This window comes from Cyprinus carpio, chromosome B2 (genome assembly GCF_018340385.1).
Source record: "Cyprinus carpio isolate SPL01 chromosome B2, ASM1834038v1, whole genome shotgun sequence".
Classification (NCBI taxonomy): domain Eukaryota; kingdom Metazoa; phylum Chordata; class Actinopteri; order Cypriniformes; family Cyprinidae; genus Cyprinus; species Cyprinus carpio.
Genome location: NC_056598.1, coordinates 12336951 through 12359549, shown reverse-complemented (window position 1 = coordinate 12359549; position 22599 = coordinate 12336951). Strand labels below are relative to the sequence as shown.

The 22599-nt window shown below is 38.1% G+C and overlaps 1 protein-coding gene across 1 annotated transcript in view; it reads left to right on the top strand.

Annotated features, from left to right (window-relative positions):
• The window catches only part of LOC109078535 (dihydropyrimidine dehydrogenase [NADP(+)]-like), a 162178-nt gene extending 141350 nt beyond the window's left edge, over nucleotides 1-20828 (top strand). Inside the window, exons 20-23 of the mRNA XM_042718058.1 lie at nucleotides 2323-2459; nucleotides 7238-7417; nucleotides 19779-19919; nucleotides 20315-20828. Of these exons, the coding sequence (XP_042573992.1) occupies nucleotides 2323-2459; nucleotides 7238-7417; nucleotides 19779-19919; nucleotides 20315-20479 (623 nt within the window). The 3' untranslated portion in view covers nucleotides 20480-20828. The remainder of the gene's footprint in view (nucleotides 1-2322; nucleotides 2460-7237; nucleotides 7418-19778; nucleotides 19920-20314) is intronic.
• The last annotated feature ends 1771 nt before the right edge of the window (nucleotides 20829-22599 follow it).

Here is a 22599-nt window from a genome sequence, read left to right as displayed (position 1 = left end):
GAGAGAAAGTACTGCTGCATAGGTGAACCCAGACACCTGTAGACACAGTCGCTCTGATCCCAAACCCAGTGAGCTGTCTCACTGTAGTAGTACATACGTATTAGTCCACTTTTACAGCCTTGTTGCCTTTACACTCACTCTTATGCAAACTATTTTAACTAAAACTTTCCAACTTTTACATATTAAATAAAGATCAAAGCAATTGTCAGCAGTGGCATTGTTAAAGTTGTGGTGTAGTTTTTTCATAGTTTTTATCTTTATTTATTTATTTATTTATTTATTTTTCATTTGACAGTTGTATTTAGGATTTAGAATTCATAAAATTTGTAGTAATTTGTGAATATTATCTTAATAAACAAAACATGCAAGAATGGAAACATCTTGTATTTTTTTCAAGGGGGAACCAGGGTGATGCTAACTTTTGGGTTGAAATACAAACTCGATTCCAAAAAGTTGGGACACTGTACAAATTGTGAGTAAAAAAGGAATGGAATGATTTACAAATCTCATAAACTTATATTTTATTCACAATAGAATATAGATAACATATCAAATGTTGAAAGTGAGACATTTTGAAATGTCATGCCAAATATTGGCTCATTTTGGATTTCATGAGAGCTACACATTCCAAAAAAGTTAGGACAGGTAGCAATAAGAGGCTGGAAAAGTTAAATGTACATATAAGGAACAGCTGGAGGACCAATTTGCAACTTATTATGTGAATTGGCAACATGATTGGGTATAAAAAGAGCTTCTCAGAGTGGCAGTGTCTCTCAGAAGTCAAGATGGGCAGAGGATCACCAATTTCCCCAATGCTGCGGTGAAAAATAGTGGAGCAATATCAGAATGGAGTTTCTCATAGAAAAATTTCAAAGAGTTTGAAAGACCTTGGGACCAGGGAAGACCTTGCATTTTCCAACATGACAATGCCAAACCACATACTGCATCAATTACAACATCATGGCTGCGTAGAAGAAGGATCCGAGTACTGAAATGGCCAGCCTGCAGTCCAGATCTTTCACCCATAGAAAACATTTGGCGCATCATAAAGAGGAAGATGCGACGACAAAGAAGACCTAAGACAGTTGAGCAACTAGAAGCCTGTATTAGACAAGAATGGGACAACATTCCTATTCCTAAACTTGAGCAACTTGTCTCCTCAGTCCCCAGACGTTTGCAGACTGCTATAAAAATAAGAGGGGGTGCCACACAGTGGTAAACATGGCCTTGTCCCAACTTTTTTGAGATGTGTTGATGCCATGAAATTTAAAGTCAACTTATTTTTTCCTTAAAATTATACATTTTATCAGTTTAAACATTTGATATGTCATCTATGTTGTATTCTGAATAAAATATTGAAATTTGAAACTTCCACACACAATTTGTACAATGTCCCAACTTTTTTTAGAACAGGCACTGGAATCGGGTTTGTACAAAAATACATCACTGTAGCACTCTACTGATCTCAGAAGATGCTGACATTATCATGTTGACAACCAAATAGTGCAGTACGCTATTATGCATAAAAATACATTAAAACATTGAGTAATATAGTCAATTTGAATTATATTAAACAATTTATTGATACCTTTCAGTAATAAAATAATAGTTTGTAATTTTTTGTATTTTTTTTTATTTATTTTTTTCAAAGAGCTCCCTTCTTGTGTCACAAAGACTTAATAAAAATTAAATAAATAATACACACACACACACACACACACACACACACACACACACACACACACACACAAAAAAAAAAAAAAAAAAAAAAAAATATACATATACATACATATATATATATATATATATATATATATATATATAAACAGGTGTCTTATGTAGCAACAAAACAAAGATTAACAAAGACTTTTGCATTACTATGTGCTTATGATGTAAAATTCATTTTGGTACTTATCTTTTATTTTGATAAATATTTTGTGGAAATATTTTATTATAGGATTAATTGAAGAATAGAAAAAAGCAGCATTTGAAAAAGTCTCTGTACTTGCTCTGCCACAGAAGCAGCAGCATAGCAAATCCATTCCGCCAAGACCAAACACATTAATATTGTCATGTACATTACCATGCTAAACCCTCAGAGAGTTGCAAAGATACAAATGTCTTCACTGTCCCTTTAAACAATTTAATCTATCCTTGCCGAATAAAAGTATTAATTTCTTAATGACCCCAAATATTTGAATTGTAGTCTGTGTATAAGGTATATGCTCTCTGATCACAAGTTGGATTTGTGATCTGTATGAACTGATTTTATATAATTATTGCTTTACATTTAATAATGTTTTACCTCCTCTATTTGGATAGGTAATGCAATCCGCCCCATAGTTCTGTGTGCAGCTATAGCGAAAGCTCTTCCTGGCTTCCCGATCTTGGCTACTGGTGGTATTGACTCGGCAGAGTCTGGATTACAGTTCCTCCATGCTGGAGCATCTGTTCTGCAGGTAACCACTTACAGTACATTCATCGCCAACTACCATCAACTTCACCAGCCACTGTAGGATTTGAAATGACAACCTTTTGTTTACCAGTCTAGACCTATAAGCACGTCTGTACCGCCCCTCAGCCTAATAACATCCCCATTGGGTAAAAAGCTTGGGTAAAAAAGATATTAGTTTTGTTTTTATACAATATGCGAGCTTCAAGTCTGGGTTTAAACATATATATTAAGTAGTCTGTTCTAATCAGTCCTTAATAAGGAGTCTAATAATGGCTACACAGACACAGATCTGCTACAGCTGAGGAGCAACAACAATCTCAGAGCAAACTGCAATTTACAACATGGCTCTGAACAAGTTGTTAGTGCAAATAAACCCATTATCTCAACATGATGCCACAGCCTCCGAAATCTCTTTTTAAATAAATAAATCAAAACACTCTCATTATGTGCAGAAATAACGTTTCACAAGTGCCTGGGAGTTCTGGAGGGGAAAAGACTGGAATTAAAACATTTTAATCACACCCACATGTAATAGCAGAGTGTTGGCTTGTAGTAATAGGAGAAATTGTAAACTTGCCAACTCCTCACTACACTACAGCTGAATCAGTGTCACCAGCGGATTACAGAAACACATCGTAGCTCCATCTCCTGTTTGAATTAGATTAGTCCAATGAGCTGCTCTGGCGGACAATGTTAACTTCTCACAGACTCAAGACAAACAACACATGTGATAGTAAGTAAATAAGAGTGTTATTTATCAAACACTTCTGCAAACATTGTTTATGAAGTTTGGTACACATATACTCCTCTAAGGTACTCATGACGATCAAAACGATATGTAATTTTTTCATCTCATTCTATTTTATTTTGTACTTACAAAAAAACGTCACACAGATGTCATGCATGAATAATTCATGCAGGTTGCCACTTCATTTGCACTTGTGTTGTCAGATTAATGCTTTGGTTTTGAGTATCACCATCACTATGTTAATATATTACAATACATTTTCAAAAAATAATTAAATAAATAAAATAACTACAGTAAGACAATTCAGAAAATAATCTAGAAAGATCTGATAAGCATTGCTGCAATTCCATTTGTAGAGAATTGTTATGGCATTGTTCTTAATTCATCGGTACTCTAAAACTATGTTAAACTTATCAAAGATTCACCAAAATCCAGTTTAGGAAGTAATGTATAGACGTGTTTAATATAGTAATTTGAGGTGCACTTCAGCATGTTTTCCAGGGTGACTCTAGAAAAATGAATTCTAGGGTTTACCTGCCTAATGACAACTGAAAACAGAGCTGCTCTATTAACACAGCTGCTTTCATCTTAAAGCCACTTTTCATCTAATTCATCTTAAAGCCACTTTTCTATTTTTTATCATACAAAATAAAAAAAGCAAATGAATAAAAGACAGAAATATCAAAAGGCAAGTTGCCTAAAACCAGCATATAGGCCCCTTTAAATGCCCCTTTCACTACTGTTGAAAAAGCAACTGGATATGTACACTGCTGTTATTTTTGACAGTGATCTGTCACATTACAGAGCCACAAAATGGTATTTATTGGTTGAATTTATAAAAAAATAGACAAAATTTAAAAGCTAAGACTGTTTCTTTCTAAAGTAACCTGCTTCTTTTTTGTCTGACTTCATATTGCCAGTGTCTTATTTGCTCCGTGATGTATTTTTCACTGTGTGATGATGTGTGGCATAAGAATGCAATTGCCTCAATACAAGCGGTATGTAAACTGATGATCTCTTCCTCTTTACTACTCGTTATAGCACAAATTAAACATGAATGATCATCAGAGTTATGGTGCCTGAACCGCGGAAAGATGTCAATATACCATAGTCCACTGATGTTCATCCTGTTTGATTTGTTTGTCAGACAAAATGGCAGATTCGGCATTATGATTGGTAAGAAAGTTTGTCACTTGGATATACACCACAATAGGGAAGAAAAGACTACCGCAACTTCCGTTTCATGCCGACTTTAATAATTTTTTGAAGGATCATGTGACACTGAAAACATAAAGTAATGGCTGCCAAAAATTCAACTTTGCCAACACAGACAGAAATTACATTTTAAAATATATGAAAAAAGAAAGCAATCAATCTGAATTGTAATAATATTATTTCACAATATATGTTTTTACTGTATTTTTGATCAAATAAATGCAACCTTGGTGAGCATAAGAGACATATTTAAAAACAGAAGAAAATCTTACAGACCCCAAACTTTTGAATGTGTACATAAACACATTCACATACTAATTAAAGAAAATAGGAGAAAAATGAATGTGCAGATAGAAATATAAGGAAATAAATTGCAAACACCAAGAAAAATGTAAACTTGAAACTGCATGTCAGGTTTTAAACTCCAGTTTTGGAGCTTACTGGTAAAGACAAACTTAAAATATCTTGAAATTATCTCAAGTAGTAGTAAATAGATTTACATGCTAGAGTGATATGGAGTGATGAATCATTATTAATTAAATAAAATTAATCCATGCACATGATTTGTTAAGACAGCTCTTAGACAGGGCAGCCAAAACACTACTGTAATAGCGAAGTCTTGATGTGACAAAGGCGTGAATGAGATTCCAACTGTTAGCAGGGAAAAGAATTCACATAGCTTAGAGATGTTGTGAAAGTGATAATATGCTGTTTTAAAAGCAGTTTTAGAATAGTTTTAAAAATGACATATCTGTCAATCACGATTCCTAATTTTTTGAACATTCAGAGACAATTAGTTTATATATGGCGCAATAAAAACTGTATTTACTTTTAAAGAGTCTCTAGTTGCAATCTTTAGATGTAGTCCAGAAGTCTACTAATTGGTTTGTGGGCATCTGGTGCATGTTTAAAAAAAGTTGTAATCGTTTACATACTGATGATGGATATTGATTCATTACTCCAGCTAATAGATGCACATAATGTTTAAATAATAAAGGACTTGCAGCTGAGCCATGTGGAATACCACAAGTTGCCTGGTGTTGTGTGCACCCAGTGCAGCATAGTATTTATTGTCACTTAAGTAAGATCTAAACTAATCTAGAACTGAGACTAATAGGTCGGTCAGTCAAGTACAATTTTATGATCAACAGATTTAAAGACAGCACTGAGATCAGACAGATCTGGGATTGACAGATTACTTTATTAACTTGCAGATCTGTTAAAAGAGCAATTTTAGGGCTATGGTAAGGCCAGACTGGAATATCTCATTAGGATTATTAATGTTGAGACAGTTATTGAGCTGCAAGAATATTATCTTTTCAATTATTTTGAAATAGAAGATTGGAGGAGAATCAGGATCACTATGCTTCACCAGTGGCCTAACAATTGCGGTCTTTAAACTATGTGGTGAAATGCTTGCTGGAGGAACTGATTAACGATGTTCAGGATGTCCAGTAATTAGGAGTTAAAAACTGTTTTGAGCAAGTTAGTGTGTAATGGGTCAAAAAAAGACTTCATAAGTGACCTGGGTGAGTTTATTAAGGCTGATGACTAGGAAAATGGACATATTAATTTCTATAGCAGTAGATGGAGAGCTAGAAACCACTCCAAAACGAGAAGTGCCATCTATGGTTTGTCTGATGGTAGCAGATTTTATCAGTGAAGAATACTGCAAACTGCACTTTTTCATTGGGAAACGGTTAGATGATATTTGAGGTGAGGGGTTAAACAGCCTCTCTGTGGTGAAGAAAATGAATCTAGGATAGTCTTTGTGTCTGTTAAACTTGAGATTGTCTGGCAGACTACATCTCATTATTGACGGGGGCATATCATGAGGAATAAAACTTGATCTTTTGAGAGAAAAAAATCTATATAAAACTTCCTCCCAAGTCCAAAAAGACCATTTATTGAGTCTATAAGCTGCAAAACTGACACATTCTAAACTTCTACAACTGATGTCAGGGAGATATATACTTACAGTTTTAAAATTTTGGGTTGGTAAAATGTAATGCTTTTGAAAGTCTCTTATGCTCACTAAGTTTACATTTACTTGATTAGAATACAAGTAACAACATTGACATTGTTATTACAATTTAAAATGACTGTTTTCTGTTTTATTATTTTAAAATGTAATGTTTGATGGCAAAGCTGAATGTTCAGCAGCCATTACTACAGTCTTCAGTGTCACATGATCCTTCAGAAAGTATTCTAATATGCAGATTTGGCGCTCCAGAAACATTTCTTGTTATCATTGTTGACAACAGTTGTGCTGCTTAATATTTTTATGCAAACTATGTTACATTTTTGTTCAGGATTGACCAGAATTTATTTGAAATAGAAATTGTTTGTGCAATCTTGCTAAATAAAAGTTCTTAAAAAAATAATCATACTGACCCAAACTTTTGAACAGTAGTGAACATCAACATTTACATATTCAGTGTTCAGAAACAGTGAACTAATAAAGAGACAACTGAATAGGTGCTGTTATTCTTAAAAAGTAGAACGAACTAAAGAGTTTAAGCTGTTTCTGGCTGCATGTAGCTCAAGGGTTTGGCCATTTTTTTGTATCTGAAGGCAAATGAGATTTCAGAGCTTCAGCAGAGAGGAAGATTATCAGTAACTTAAATGAAATGAAACTCAGTTCTATTGCTCTGCAAGCACACAATCAGCTTTCTTTCTATTATGCTGCATTGAGCTACTGAATACATTCTGCTTTTAAGAAGACCCACACACTCTAAAAAGATGATGTGGATAGTGTAATCACTGGTCTTTCACAAAGTCTGAGCCCTGAGGTCTGTTTATCTGTGCATATTTAACAGGTGTGCAGTGCTGTGCAGAACCAGGACTTCACAGTGATTGAGGACTACTCATTAGGCCTAAAGGCACTGCTCTATCTGAAAAGCATAGAGGAGCTGCACAACTGGGACGGCCAGTCTCCTCCCACCATACGCCACCAGAAGGGCAAACCTGTCCCCTGCGTGGAGGAGCTCGTCGGAAAGGTGAGCATCTCTATGGCTAGTCATTTTAAAAAACAAAACTCTCTGTGGTGTTATTTCTGGTTAACCTTTAGTGATTTGTGTTGCAATTAAAGAGGCAAAATCCGCCTAGTGTGGAGATAATGCTTTATTGAGTCATGAAGGATGTTTAAGGTTGTGGGTGTTAGTAACATAGCTGCGAGGTTGATGCTAAAAGGCTTGAGAGTAATTTACTTTCCTCTGCTTGGCGTGAAAGAAGCCCCAGGCTTCTTCAGACCGGTTAGTGACCCCATGACCATTTGACCAATGGTGGCTCTCAGCTATGCTGTGCTGTAAAATGTGGTGTGAAACCCATCTAGTTTTGCACAAATCTAACAAATTCTTCTGTGATCGATATCAACGAAGAGAGTTTTTTCTTATTTTTTTTTTCTTTCCATTTTGGGTTTTAGTTGTGAATTACATTACACGCAGAAAGCACAAAATGTGAGGGTGCTGAAATGTTAGATAATCAAAGCTGGCGTGTTTTTCTACTGGAATTACCATACATTTATTTTTAATATCACTAAATTATTCGAATTGTGATCATGTTTGTCTCTCTCTTGGTCACAGCCAAACTCAACACTCCATTGAAATTTTACAGTTGCACAAAGAGATATTTTCCCCATCACTACACCGTATTCACGCAGCATAAAAATGAAAGCACACAAACATATGCAAATGTTTCTCTCTCCATAAACAGCTTTGTGCTTCTGTTAAAAGTGATGGAGGGGGAAAAACACTGTGAACTGATAAGTGCTATTCCTCGACTACGACGTGATTTTGAAAAACATGAGGGGCGAAAATCTCTCTCTCTCTCTCTCCCTCTCTCTGCCTCTCTCCCTCTCTCTCTCTCTCTATCTCTCTCTCTCTCTCTCCCTCTCTCTGCCTCTCTCCCGCTCTCTCTTTCATGCCAACAGGGTGTCTGTAGAGCCCTGTCCAGAAACAAGCACACAGTTTTGTCAAACTAGGAGTGGGAGGAGGGTGTTTAGACACTTTCATTTGCTTTTATTACAAAACATTGGAAGATCATATTTTTGTCAGTATATGCAAATACACTGCAACAGACATTTTCTAAAAATTTTTTTTTTTGTCTAGTAAAAGTTTCTAAACATCCTTGAAGATGAGAACAATAAACTTTGTAATTTCACAGGGAAAGGTGTCCTTTTATGCTTTTCACTTTTTGTAACTTTAGCATAAAATGATCTGTTACAAAGCTCAAAGTAGATATTACTACAACGTGCTTCTTCTGGATATTGTGAAGTCACAGTGTTGTTCATTTAAATAATTCTGGCCTATGGAATACACACAAAAAAGGGGGGTGGGGGGGTGAGGCCTGCTTGAGCTGTGCTAGAGAAGATGAAGAAGAGCTGCTTTAGTAGCATGTTGCTGCTATATCAGCAAGAGACGCTGTTTCTTCCATCCCGGTTCCAAAAACCCCTTTATTTGTGCTTGCAAATGTTCAGCATGATCCTCTTGTTCATAAACATTCTCAGGGTCTGAATTTGTGCTTGAATTGGTATATGGCAAAATATTTACAGCTGATCAGATGAAACTCACAGTTATGGTGAGGGGCGAAACATTTCCGGAACATGCTCAAAGTGATTCGCCAATCACAGCACAGTGGTCCAGCTAACCAATCAGAGGACATTTCTTGTTTCGAAAGGAGGGGTTTAATTGAAACAGGAAGTAAACAGGGCATTTAAGACAGGCTGGGAAAATAGGTGCTACAATAATGTAAATTTGTGACCCATGCTGGCAAAATGAGTCGGAATGCGCACAGTCTAATTTTGAGTTACAGACAAAAGAAGTGAAAAAATGTCAGTTTTTGTCGAATTTGAGTTTTTCACATAAATGATTTCATTAAGCCCTCTACTAGTGATCCCTATGTTCCAAATAGTAAATAAACATCTGAAATGGTCTTTATTTGTATGTTTTCTGAGAGGAGTACTTTTTCTCTGCTCACTTCTGGATGACTGCTGCTGCTTCTCACCACAAGTAACTAGATCTATTGTTGCAAAGTGCAGCATTCCAGCTTTGTGAATATTCATATCGAATTCTCGATGACACAAGTCCAAGCCAGTGAAATATGATTTTCACTGATTGACATTTGCAAAGCGCATGCAGAAGACGCGCCTCTCCGGGAGCGCACAATTTCCCTATAAAGTACATTATTGCAAAATATGTCTTGCAAGATTCACACAAATATAATCTGTTATGTTTTACATGAACGTTTAGTTGATGGTTGGGGAAAAATCTGATGTGTAACATTATATTAGATCCAAGCATTATAGTAGGTCTTAGATCTGTCTCAATGTTAATCAAACATTAAAAGAAAACATGCTCTTGATTCAACTACTGTTTGTTTGCATCTTTGAATGAAGCAAAAGGTCACATATGTTAAAAAAATAAATAAAAAATAAAAACCTGTACAAAATCAAACAAATCAAGACTAAAAGGGCATAATAGGACCCCTTTAAAAAAATTGATTATACATTATATAGTTTATGCTTTTCATATTATAATATATTCTTTCAATGTAATACTATATTATATCTAAACAAGTCTTAAAAATACATTTTGAATGTAAGTGTTATTGTTTTTCAGAATTATTGGAAAAAAACTGGCTTTAAACAAAGTATATAGTAATATGAAAACATTTACATTACTTATGCTAAGAATTATATGAATTTTTTATTTTCATTTAGATTAAAATTTTAGACATTATTTCATTTTGTTTATGCTCATAATTTATATTATATTATATTATATTATATTATATTATATTATATTATATTATATTATATTATATTATATTATATTATATACATTCGTATATAAAGAAGTCTTAATATTTTTTGCAGTCCTGCTTAAGTATATTTAAATATACTAGTTTTAATGATGTTTAGATATTTTTACTGGAAAGCAAGACAAAAAAAAAGAAGTTTTTAACCCAATTTATAATCCAAACACTGAGAAAGAAGTGAAAATTGAAATAGATTTAAAAGTTGGGGTGTGTTTGGATGTGTCTGTGTGTTTTGTAATATACAGTCACCATTATTGTAAGGTCCTTCTGTGCTTTTTATTGTCCAAATCATGCTGGTCACACAAGTCCAAGTTTCCAAGGAGGAGCTTTAGAGAGTTCCTGCATGTTGAATTTCAAGGAACTCTTTAGTCCTTAAGCAGCTCACGAAAAAAAAAAAAAAAAAAAAAAACCGGCATGCAAAGCAGGTCCAAGCATGCACGCGCGCACACACACATGCACTCGCACTGTTATCTGAATGTTTGCTGCTGTTCAGAAATGGAGTGAGGACACTGGCAAAAGGTTTCCATTATCTTTGCACCCTGATGAGAGGAGACACAAAAAGAGATGTGTGGTCTTGGCTAATACAGTATTTCTTTCTCTGGCAAACAAGAGCAAATTCACTGCCTGGAGCCAATTAAAGTGCAGAGATCAATGCCCACCATGATACCAGCTCTGAGCTCCTTACATTAACATGAGCTTGGGGGATTAATTTTTTGTTATTCTATTCTGTATTATTTAGTGCCATTGCATAAGAGGATCCTGTAAATTGAAAATATGCTACTGGAAAAAAAAAATAAGGCAAACTTTAACTAATGAACTTTCACTGATTATATGCTACTGTATTTGGTGTTTAAAAAATAGTTGTGAATTTTGAATTTTGAGCTTTTTTACCCATAATGTTGTTACATGAGAAATAATATTCAGAAAAATATATTTCTGAAATATAACTTTTTTACTGAAACTTCAGGCAAAAAGAAAAGAAAAGAAAAGAAAAGAAAAAAATGCATTATCAAGAACACCCTAAGTTGCTTCAGTCTAGTAAGTGTTCATCTTGAAATAGTATTAACAATAAAATCATTCAAGATTTCACAGCCAAAAATGTACCATGACCTGAAGAAGGACATTTTTATAATTACTACAAAAAATGAATCAGACGACAAAATGCATGTAGACGATTTTTCATCAAAGTTTTGATCATGTTGATAATTTAGAGGCCATATAAAATATGAGACAGTATGCTTTCTATGGTTAAGCATGACAAGGAGACACTGGGGTCAGATCCTTCAGGTAATAAAATCATCAGATGACGCCCCATTCAGACCCAACCGGTTCCTTACTTCCAGACACATCAGGACAACAATAACGTTTCAACTGATGTCCTTCTGCAATTGGTTTCCACAGAATGCAACATCTGTCAAGTGAGGTCTGTTTAGCTCTTAAAGTGCTATTAATGGCCATTACAAGGCAAAGATAAAGATTAACGCTTCTCTTGTCGAATCCCTCGGCGATCAACGCCATGCTACAGAACATAGGAAGTCGGGCTTCCATTCTAATTCTCGTATAATTTAAATCACTCAGCCCACACTGACATAATGTGCGCTCCTTCCTCCACTGCACTCTTGATTTACAATCCAGAGGGGAGATGGGAGAACTGACAAGCCCTGTGTTTTGGAAAGCTCTGCATCTAATTAGCAGAGGCTTTCTGGTTGCCCGGGACATGAGATTTGGCAGTGCGTGTAGCTCCTCTCATTAAAACAGCACTCCTCGTGGAGTGGACGCTCTCAATAGAAAGAAAGAAAAAGGAAAAGATTCCTTTTCCACCAACACATTTGTATAACTGTTATTTAGTGTGCTCGCTTTTATACGCAAGTATTCAACTTGTCTGTTTAGCAGACGTCCGAAGCAAATGGCATTTTCTTTTTCTTTCAGTGTTTCTTTGGAAAAAAAACATTCTTTGTGTAAACTCCCATCATTATATTTTTCTTTTCCATTGTTAAGTGTATTGCTTTGTAGAGTCTCCCTTGAATCCTTTGAATGATCTTAAAGCGAATTAGCATAAAGCAGATACGCCGTGGCTCGTCGCTAAACAGAAAACAGAGAAAGAGAGAGGAAGAGCTCATCTAATAGGGCTGAATGGGGTTGCTGTGATTCGGGCAGACTGCAGTTTGTCTATCTGGAAGACATGAAGTTATAATAGGCTTCAGGGATTTCTGCCGGTTGCCATTTAAGTACCCGGCACTTACTCACAAGACTGCCGGAGGCAAAATGGTGGTCAGCTGCTTTGTGTGGGGTTTTCGGTGAGATTTGAGAAGGACGTGTAAGCCAGTGAGGCGTGATCGAGTGGTTTTGGTTCTGTTTCATGGCACCTGTGTCTGTGTGGGATGCGTATTAAAATAGATGTTTGTCCTGCTGGAAGTTTTTGTGCAGTTTTGGAACAGCAGATTAGCTCATGTTTTTAGGCAAACAAGAAAATGGGCAGTCAGTATTTCATATAGTGCCATTAAAGAAATTTGTTCAAATCTGTTCCATGTTGATTAGCACAAAAAAATAATTTCAATTGAGTTTGTAAAACTAAATGAAAAACGCACTCACAGAAATACTCTTTGTAAGTATATGGGGCAATTTGCGTTAAACTCATGGATTTACAATGTAAACTGAAATTTAACCAATAACTAACCATTATTAATTGGCGACATTAACAGTCAGGCTACATATTTTCCAATCTTTCTGAAAAGATTGAGAGAAAGACAGTGGGAATTTGGTGTTCATGATAATATCATCTGTTGTTTAGCTCTCGAAAGTAACCCAACATATTGTTATTTGATGGTTATTGAACATTAATTACTAATTTGGTAGCACTTTATTTTAAGGACATAAGCATGCATATTACTAGCACATTGGCTGTTTATTGGTACTTATAAAGCATGTATTAATACCTTATTCCGCATGACCATATTTTAAGCAATTAATCCTACCCATACCTAAACTTAACAACTACATCTGCATTAGTCATATAGCAGACGCTTTTATCCAAAGCGATTACAAATGAGGACAATAGAAGCAAACAAAATAGCAATAAAATGTAAGTGCTTAATAAATAAAAAGAATATGTCTGTAAAAAGACAATGTAACCATGGTTCCCTAAAGGTAACGAGACACTGCGTCCGAAAACGCTATGGGAATCCCCCCAGTGTGACCACACTCTGAATCACATGTGTAATCAGTCCAATGGAAGGGCAAGACGTCATGGGCGGGTGACGTCTTCTACCAGGAAGCTTAAAAGCACATGTGGTAAAGCCAGTGTCACCTTCAAGGAATGAAGCAAGCAATGGCAGGGATGCCAGAAATGTGGCTTTGAGACGCAGCATCTCAATCCCTTCGGGGAACCATGGTTAAATGCGTAACCTGGGGCCACACCCACAGTTGCACAACTCCAGGCAGGGATGAATTATCGTACCCCCTGCCTGTGAGAGGAGATCCCCCCTGACTGGAATCTCCCATGGAGAGCTGTCGAGGAGTGAGATCAGGTCCGAGAACCATACTGGGCCCGGCCAGAATGGGGCTACTAGCAGTAGACGGACCCCGTCCCGGCGTACTGGAGCTGGGTGAGTCAGAGAGAACCAGAGGAGACATTGCAATGTCAACTGAGTCGCAAAGAGGTCCACTGGCCAAAACTTCTACATACCTGCTTCACCACTTTGGGATGAAGCATCCACTCACCTCAGCCCCTGTCTTGACAGGATGTCTGCTCCCATATTGAGATGCCCATGAATGTGCACTATTCTTAGTAAGAGAAATTTGCCCTAGGACCACACAAGGTTCTGGTGCGCCAGCTTGTACAAGGGTTGCGAACACAGACCTCCCTGTTGGTTGATGTAAGAGACCACTGCTGTGTTGTCGGTGCGGACCAACATATGACGATCTCTCAGGTCTGGGAGAAAGTGTTTGAGTGCTTGAAACACTGCCAGCATCTCCAGGCAGTTGATATGCCACATGAGATGGCCACTCATGACCGCTCCCCAATCTGTGAGGGACACATCCGTCGCTAACGTTACATGGCAACAAGGAGCTCCCAGCACCGGGCCCTGGGACAAGAACCAAGTCTCTTTCCAAACATCTAAGGCACGAATACATTTCCGCGTGACCTTGATTGTGCGAAGCGGGTTTCTCCTCGGGAGAACCCCTTGGTCTTGAGCCACCACTGTAGGGGTCTCATGTACAGCAGGCCAAAGGGTATCACGTTGGACGTGGCTGCCATCAGACCCAGCAGCCTCTGAAACTGCTTCACAGTGAGTAACTAGCCTTCTTTCACTCTCTTGACTGCTGAGAGGATCGACTCAATCCGAGCAGGGGACAGACGTGCCTGCATCGTGGTCAAATCCCACACCACACCCAGATAAGTGGTTTTCTACACTGGAGAAAGCTCACTTTTCTTGATGTTTAGTCTCAAACCCAGCTCCCTGGGTTGCATCCACATATGAGCAAGAACGACATCTCAATGTCAAACCGCCATCTGCTCCCCCGATTGAGCTAAAATCAACCAATCGTTGATGTAATTCAGTATGCGGATGCCCTGGAGTCGCAGTGGAGCCAGAGCAGCATCTACACACTTTGTAAAAGGGTGGGGAGATAGTGAAAGGCCGAAAGTAAGAATATTGGTGTGCTTCGCCCCCCGAAAGCAAACCGCAGGAACTTCCTGTGTTGAGGAAGGATGGAAACATGGAAATATGCATCTTTTAGATCTATCATGACAAACCTGTCCTCAGACCTGATCTGTGACAGGACTTGTTTGATAATGAGTATTTTGAACTTTAGCCGCATGACTGAGTGGTTTAGCTGACGCTGATCTAAAATCGGACACAACCCCCAATCCTTCTTTGGAACTATGAAATACCGGCTGTAAAACCTGGTACCTGTCAACAACCGAGTTGATGGCGTCACCGAACAGACCTGAAGGCGCAAGTGGGGCGTCCATGAGGCAGACCCTGTATTTTTCTCTCATATCTGACAGGGTCAGCCACAAATGCCTCTCCGCTGCCACCATTGCTGCCATGGACCACCCAATGGCGTGAGTGGTCTCTTTGGTGGTGTGGAGGGAGAGATCAGTGGTCCTTCTCAGATGTGATCTCTCCTCCCTCGTCCAAATCCTTCAGCAGCTCGGCCTGGTACGCCTGTAACACCAGCATGGTGTGCAGACACGCACCAGCCTGACCTGCCGCCGCATACCCCTTGCCCACCAGTGCTGATGTTGTACATAGCGGCTTGCTGAGCAGCGCCGGAGCCTTCAGAGACAATGCCGTGCCAGGGGACAGATAGCTCGCAAGCATCTGTTCTACCCGAGGCATAGCTCTGTATCCGCACTCATTCAATCCCCCCACATTGCTATAGTAATCTGAGGCAGGGATGAAGAGGTGGGCAGAGAATGGCCAAGCCTACGATCTCGAAACCTCAGCATGGAGATCGGGGAAAAAAGGCAGGCTCCGGCATGGAGTTGATGGCCTGGCCAGCAGAAAACGCTCATCTAATTTGCTCTTCTGCGGCTCAGTCTGCTTCTCAGCGGGCCAATTGATGTTTAATTTGGCTACTGCTCGAGTCACCACCTCCAAAAGCTCCTCATACTGGTGCGAATAAGTCACCTCCTCGATGCTTTCCACATCGACATCCTCGGAGCAAGAGAGGTGCAGCATCGCGCTCGCTGTCGGGGGGGAAGAAACCGCGGGGTGGGCTTCTGATCCCAGGGAGGGGGCGCTGGATCTAGCGGGTGAAGAAGAAGACAGGGACTCGGCCGTCTCCATTCCCTCGAGGGGAATGCTGGTGAAGGCTCCCTTCTCAAAGAGAGCCTTCCGGGAGTGAAGCATAAGCAGAGGAAGCCGCTCACAATCCCTCGAGAGCCAACTCCGCATGCTTCGCTCCCAAGCAGACCACGCACAGACTGTGTGTTTCCCTGCTCGTAATGTAGCGTGGGCAGGGAGGAACAAACAATCTGAAACGTGATCTGCTTTCACCCTTATGCTTTGTCTTAGCACTTGCTTTAGACATAGTGGAGCTTATTGTGGACAGACAACACCAAATAAGACTCACAAGACAGACTGATAACGTGTACACACACAGAGCGCTTGCTGAATGACAGAAAGCTGATGCCAGCTCCACCACATGTGCTTTTAAGCTTCCTGGTCGATGACATCACCCGCCCATGACGTCTCGCCATTCCATTGGACTGATTACACATGTGATTCAGAGCATGGTCATGCTGGGGGCATTCCCATAGAGTTTTTGGATGCAGCTCGAGTTCCTGATGTGGAACAAGTAGATAGAATAATAAAAAAAAGAGAATGCTAGTAATAGAGGGTTTCATATTTTTAAATAAATAAAAACAAAACAAGCATTATAATTAAAAATCGTTTTTCATTTTTAGAAGATTAAATTTTACATTTAACAATGTTACTAAAGGGTAATGACTCTGTGTTAAGCTGTGATGTTCATTCAAGTTTATATTCAGCTTGTGTTTGTGATCCCCGCCCATCATTTCCTGTCTGCTCCTGATCGTCGCTGTCAGAAAATGAAACAAAAAACTAAAATAATATATATGATTTACATTTTACGGCACACCCTGAGGCTCTTTATTTCAATAGTAAGCTGTCAGCACGTTAGAAATAAAGTAGTGTTCAAAGTTGCCATGTAATCAAGGTTTCACAAGCAAGACAGTTGTCTCTGTGTTTATTTTGACTGATGCACTGTTAATGGCATATCTCGGTCTAGCCTGTGTGTTTTTGTGTACACGAGAACGGGTCCGTGTGTGTACGTTTATCTCCCCAGCCTCCGGTGGGTTCCTCCGACTGTCTGCTGCAGGGCTGGAGCGCTTGATTCATTAGACTGTCAGCCTGTGCCTGAGAGAGTAATGCTTTTATGCAGGATTAGAACAGGGCCACCAGTGTTAGCTCTACAGGGAAATAAATACATGGAGGATGCGCCCCCCACCCTTAGCTAGCCATTAGTCCTGCAGTCAACACCGCCACCGTAGATTTGTTTCTCTGATTCCTCTGATACATCCTTCTTTACCAAAGGCTTCTGATTTCTTTTGGGCTGTTACTTTAAAAAACTAAAAAAATAACTGAGTCCTTTCCTGTCGTGTTTAGATTCTTTTTGCTTTGCAATGGAGACACTTCCATCAGGCCATGGTGGAAAATGAAGGGTTACAGGCGGTTGTGGATGACAGCTTTGAGGAGATTGTGTGACTGGGAAAACACTAGACCAATTTAAATGTCCTATCGTTGGGACGAATGGATTTGCGGCAGGCGTTGTAAGGAATACTTGTTTCAGGAAAGGTTGAATAGGGTGTTGTTAAAATGCTTGAATAACCAAAGCCTTCTTTTAGAGTGAGATCATGAAGAGAGATGCAGAACAAAACCGTCATAAAGAAAATTCAGTATTTGCTCAATCGATTCAAATTATAAATATGATAATTACACTCCAAAAATAAAAAAATAAAAAAACTCCAAAAAAGACTTCTTCATGAAAAAGCTTTTAGAAAACTGAAAATATCAGTTATTGGAAGCGGTGCCCATCAGCAACCCATAAGTGCATTTCCCTCAAATTACCATTAATTACCATTTTAGTGTCAAACCATTAGTTTGACCAGCTAATCCTTGCAATTACCGGTAGTATTATACAATTTCCTAACAATTCATTGTAGATTCTCTTTATGGCTCCATTAAAAGGATGGCTAATTTTGTGGCAAACTTGATTTCTCGTCATTGGAGCCGGCGTATCCTGTCGAATGCCCTTTGAAGAGTGAAGGCTCAAGGCTCTTTTATGGCCACCTCTCAGGCTCGCTGCGTCGGTATGAGAGTGTGACTGTGAATACGAATCACCTCTTTAGCCCTGCTGCTCTAGAGGGTCAGGCATGTGTGCAAGATTTTGATGTGAAGACAGCACTACAACCACTTTTGTTCTAAATGGATGTGGGAAGTGATAGTAAGGATGTTTTAGCACACTTTCCATTAAATCTGTGTAAAAAGGTTGATTTAATATGGATATGAATTCACATGACGTCTATACCTGACATGCTTTCTCAATCGTGTCTTGTTATAGTTTTTAAATAACATTCATTAAAAAGTCATTATCACATATTATATAATGTCTAACAGAACAGATTTGTGTACATTCTTAGACAAATATAGAAAGGAATAAATCAGAGTTTAATGATGTTTCAAACTACCTGAAAGTTCCTTAACCACTGATCCGGCAAATATTTTAAGACTTTGTTTGAATAAATTTAACTTGTCCCTGCAATCCTTCTCTCCAAGAGTCTGCCTAGCTTTGGACCATACTTAAAGACGAAGACTGAAGCCCTGACGAGGTACAAGAAGATCCTTAAAGATGCTAGCGGCAATGTGATCACAGACACCATTGATTCTAGAGTTCCCCAAAAAAATTCATATATATAATCTTGTATGTTAATGCTGTATGTATAAGGTTTGGGGTCAGTAAAGTTATTTTTCTAAAGATAATTAATACTTTTATATAGCAAGGAAGCATCAAATTGATTAAGTGTACCAGACAGTAAAGTCATTTATAATGTTACAAAAGATTTATATCTTAAATAAAAAAAATAAAAACTTTCAAAAAATGTTTCACTATGTCCACAAAAAATATAAGGTAGCACAACTGATTTCAGCATTGATAATAATAAAAAATGATAAGCATATTAGAATATGTTCTACAGGATCATGTGACACTAAAGACTAAAGTATGGTAAAGTAATGGCTGCTGAAAATTCAGCTTTGTAATCGCAGGATTAAATTACATTTTAAATATCATAAAATATTAAACTCTTAAATTGAAATGATATATCATATTATTACTATTTATACTGTTAAACAAAAAAGAGAGAGAGAGAGTTTCCTTTCAAAAAATCTTACTGAACCAAAAGTTTTGAATGGTAATGTACATATATTAATGAGCTTTTTTGATATTTTTTAGTAAGCTGTTATTATAAGTACACATTATTTTAGGTACACACAGATGGCTGCTGGATCATATCCCACTGTTTTTCAATATCTTATGCCATGAACACCATGTTTTTGCAAGAAATGTCATGTTCAACTTGCTCAAAAAAATTAATTTACATACAGGACAGGTGGCTTATAATTAATTAATCTTTTTAAAATCACATTCCTTTTTTAATAATAAATCATCTGGTTAGTTTGACAGTGTTATACATACATTACGCAAACGAAATTCACCATCACGTCCTCAACAGCTTGTCCTTGTGTAATCTGTGAGGCTGTCTTGTAGCACATGCACTTTTCCTGCTCATAACATTAAAAGGCTTTATTCCTCGAGGTGATTATGCTGTGAGGGATCTCTAGGAGGAAATGGAGATCACAAACTACCAGTCAGACATCAAAACCGATCCTCTCCTTCCGGCGCTGATTTAATTAAGCTAACTTAAGAATGGAACGCTGCCTTTCAAACTGTTTCTTTTGAGATGCCAAGGCTGTTTTTCTAACCGTTTAATCCCTGCCTCTCCTCTCTGCAAAGGATGTGATTGCCAGAGCGCTGAAGCATATTGGCGTCTACCAGAAGCTGGACAACACAGAACAAGTGAAGGCCCTCGTTGATCCAGAGATGTGTATCAACTGTGGCAAATGCTTCATGACCTGCAACGACTCAGGTTACCAGGTACAGATGCACACATAAGATAATTACACGATACGGAGTTATTTACAAGAAAGCAATTACTACTGGATTTCGTTTGCTAAAATTCGAGAAGCTAGTGAATGTTTTCAGATTATTTGTTGTCTTTGGAGGTCACCTGATTATAGAGTTCATTCACCGCCACTGGTCTTGAATATTGAAAACATAAAGAGACAAACAAAGAGTCTTAAATGAATAAGGCTGGTGTGCGTAAGGTATTTACCTTAAAGAATGACACTGTTGTGCTAGCTGCTGTCATTGTTGTTGCTTTTTTCCCTCCATGAAAAGCTCTCCCAGGAGTGGGGAAATCCTCCTATGGAGAGTCGATAATTGCTCTAATGTAATAGCTTTTATTCCCTCCCCTTCCTCTTCTTTTGCAGGCTATTAAGTTTGACCCTGAGACCCATCTTCCTGTAATCATGGACAGCTGCACCGGCTGCACTCTTTGCCTGAGCGTGTGCCCCATCATCGACTGCATCAAAATGGTTACCAGGACAACGCCGTACGTGCCCAAGAGGGGCCTGCCCGTTAATCCCGTTTGCTAAAGCACACGGTCGCTCCACCTGACCGGAGAGAGGGAAAACCAAGGAGCCATGTCTCATTCAAAGCATCGATTCCACTTCTAATTGCTGTGTGAAAAATTACCTTTATTATGAAAACGAATAATTAGCCAGCAGAAATAATTGGCTTATATTCCCAAGCCAGTTATGCTAGAATAATTGTGCTGGCACAAAAGAGTTGCATTATTTCAAAACAACAGTGCAATGTTATTTTTTGTCCCTTTTCACTATCAAAAGTGAGAGGGAGGACTGATTGAGAAAGATGGTGAAGTGCTGTTGTTTTCGCTGGTAAAAATGAATAGCAGTAAATAAAATAATAAAGCAATTGACAATACTGAAGTCTCATTTATTTTGAAACTCGGGAAAATGAATTATGTGACTGCTAAGTGTGATTAATAATAAGCATAACCATTTATAAAGCAGATTTGCTTTGTTTAATGTTTGTTAGTAATTAAATCACAAGGTTTCTAATGATAAGCAAATTAGTTCCAAAAACATGGTTTTTAAAAAGTACGAGCCATAATTCATCTGAATAAAATATCACTAGACTTCTGTTTGAACAGTTTCACTCCCAGACTGTTTAGGCTTCTTGAAGAGCAGCTTTAGGTTTAGACACAGACAGGACAAATCGTTCTAATGATGTTTAGAACGCTTCCTCTAATGTCCCAATTGATTTGTTTTGCAAAACAAAGCATTCATTGGAGCTGATACAAACACGAGTCTGAGAGGTTTATGCTGAGTCTCTGTTGTGTTAATATGATCTTCCTATAATTGTTACATCTGCGAACAAACATCCGATTGGGAGCAGTGGACAAAACGGTAGATGGAGTTAATTAAAATGCTATCGTTTTCATCTCCGAGATGCAGACCGCTAGTTCTCTGAGTAGTTCCATGTGTGAAATGCAGGAAAACGTTGCTTTTGAAAAACAGCAGCCAGACATGTCAGAGTTATTTCATCATTTATTATAACCGCACAATAACAAGGGATTAGAAAGAAAACCGGGCCGCCATAAATCTAAAGTTTGTACTGGAGCTCCATTAATTTGGCCACGACTTAACTTGCTTTGTAAAAATATTTGCCTTTGAAAAATTAGCAAACCATGCCAGGCACGATGAGAAGGTTCAGCAAATTTACTGAAGTCCCTTAAGCATGCTCATTATTAGCTGCCAGAACTGCATTTACAGATATTTTTTCAAGGATTGTAAAGTTTACAATTATTTGCACTACTCTTAATTTTTTTTTATATTATTCTTCTTAGATCAGGACAAAATCATATTTCCATACGCACAGCATCAGGTCAATAATGAGTATATAAGTGTGATAGTTATTAGAGCAAGTCGTGCGCTGCAGCTGAATCCTCCTCAGCATCTCTTCCCCCGCCTGTCACTCATACATCACTGTGCATCAACCTACTTCCTCCCTCTGATTGCAATTAAGAAATGATGTGTCTGGACCCTGGCCAGGCGTGCCAGGTTAAATTATTCATAAATGTTAATAAGACAAGCGAGAGCACTCCCTCTTTTCCTCCTCCTGCTCCCCTTTCTAAGTGCCATATTCGAAATATAATATTGACCTTTCCATTGTAAAGCCCACATGTGACATCAGGAAGCTGCCGCTCTGTCATAATGTCCATGTCTTTTTGAAAAGCAAACAGAGACGGGCTCTACCACTCTGATATATATAGATCTGCATGAGTGTGATGTACTCATTGCTTATTTAAGTTGAGAACAAGCAAAGAAAAAAATCTGCAACAAATCTCTATTAAAAAGCAATGGTGCAATCGTAATGTCATAATTCTACAAATATTCAGAGGGTTTTCTAATAGCTTCTGTAATTCTGTAATCATTTACTTACCCTCATGTCATTCCAAACCTGTATGAATTTAAAATGGTGGGAAATATCATTATGAAATAAATGTTTTTCTCTAATACACATTGGCCACAATTAACGGCACCCTTTTATTCAACACTTTTTTAAACCTCCATTTGCCAGTTTAACAGCTTTAAATTTTCTCCTATAATGCCTGCAGAGGTTAGAGAACACCTGACAAGAGATCAGAGACCATTTCTTCATCCAGAATAACTCCAGACCCTTTAGATTCCCA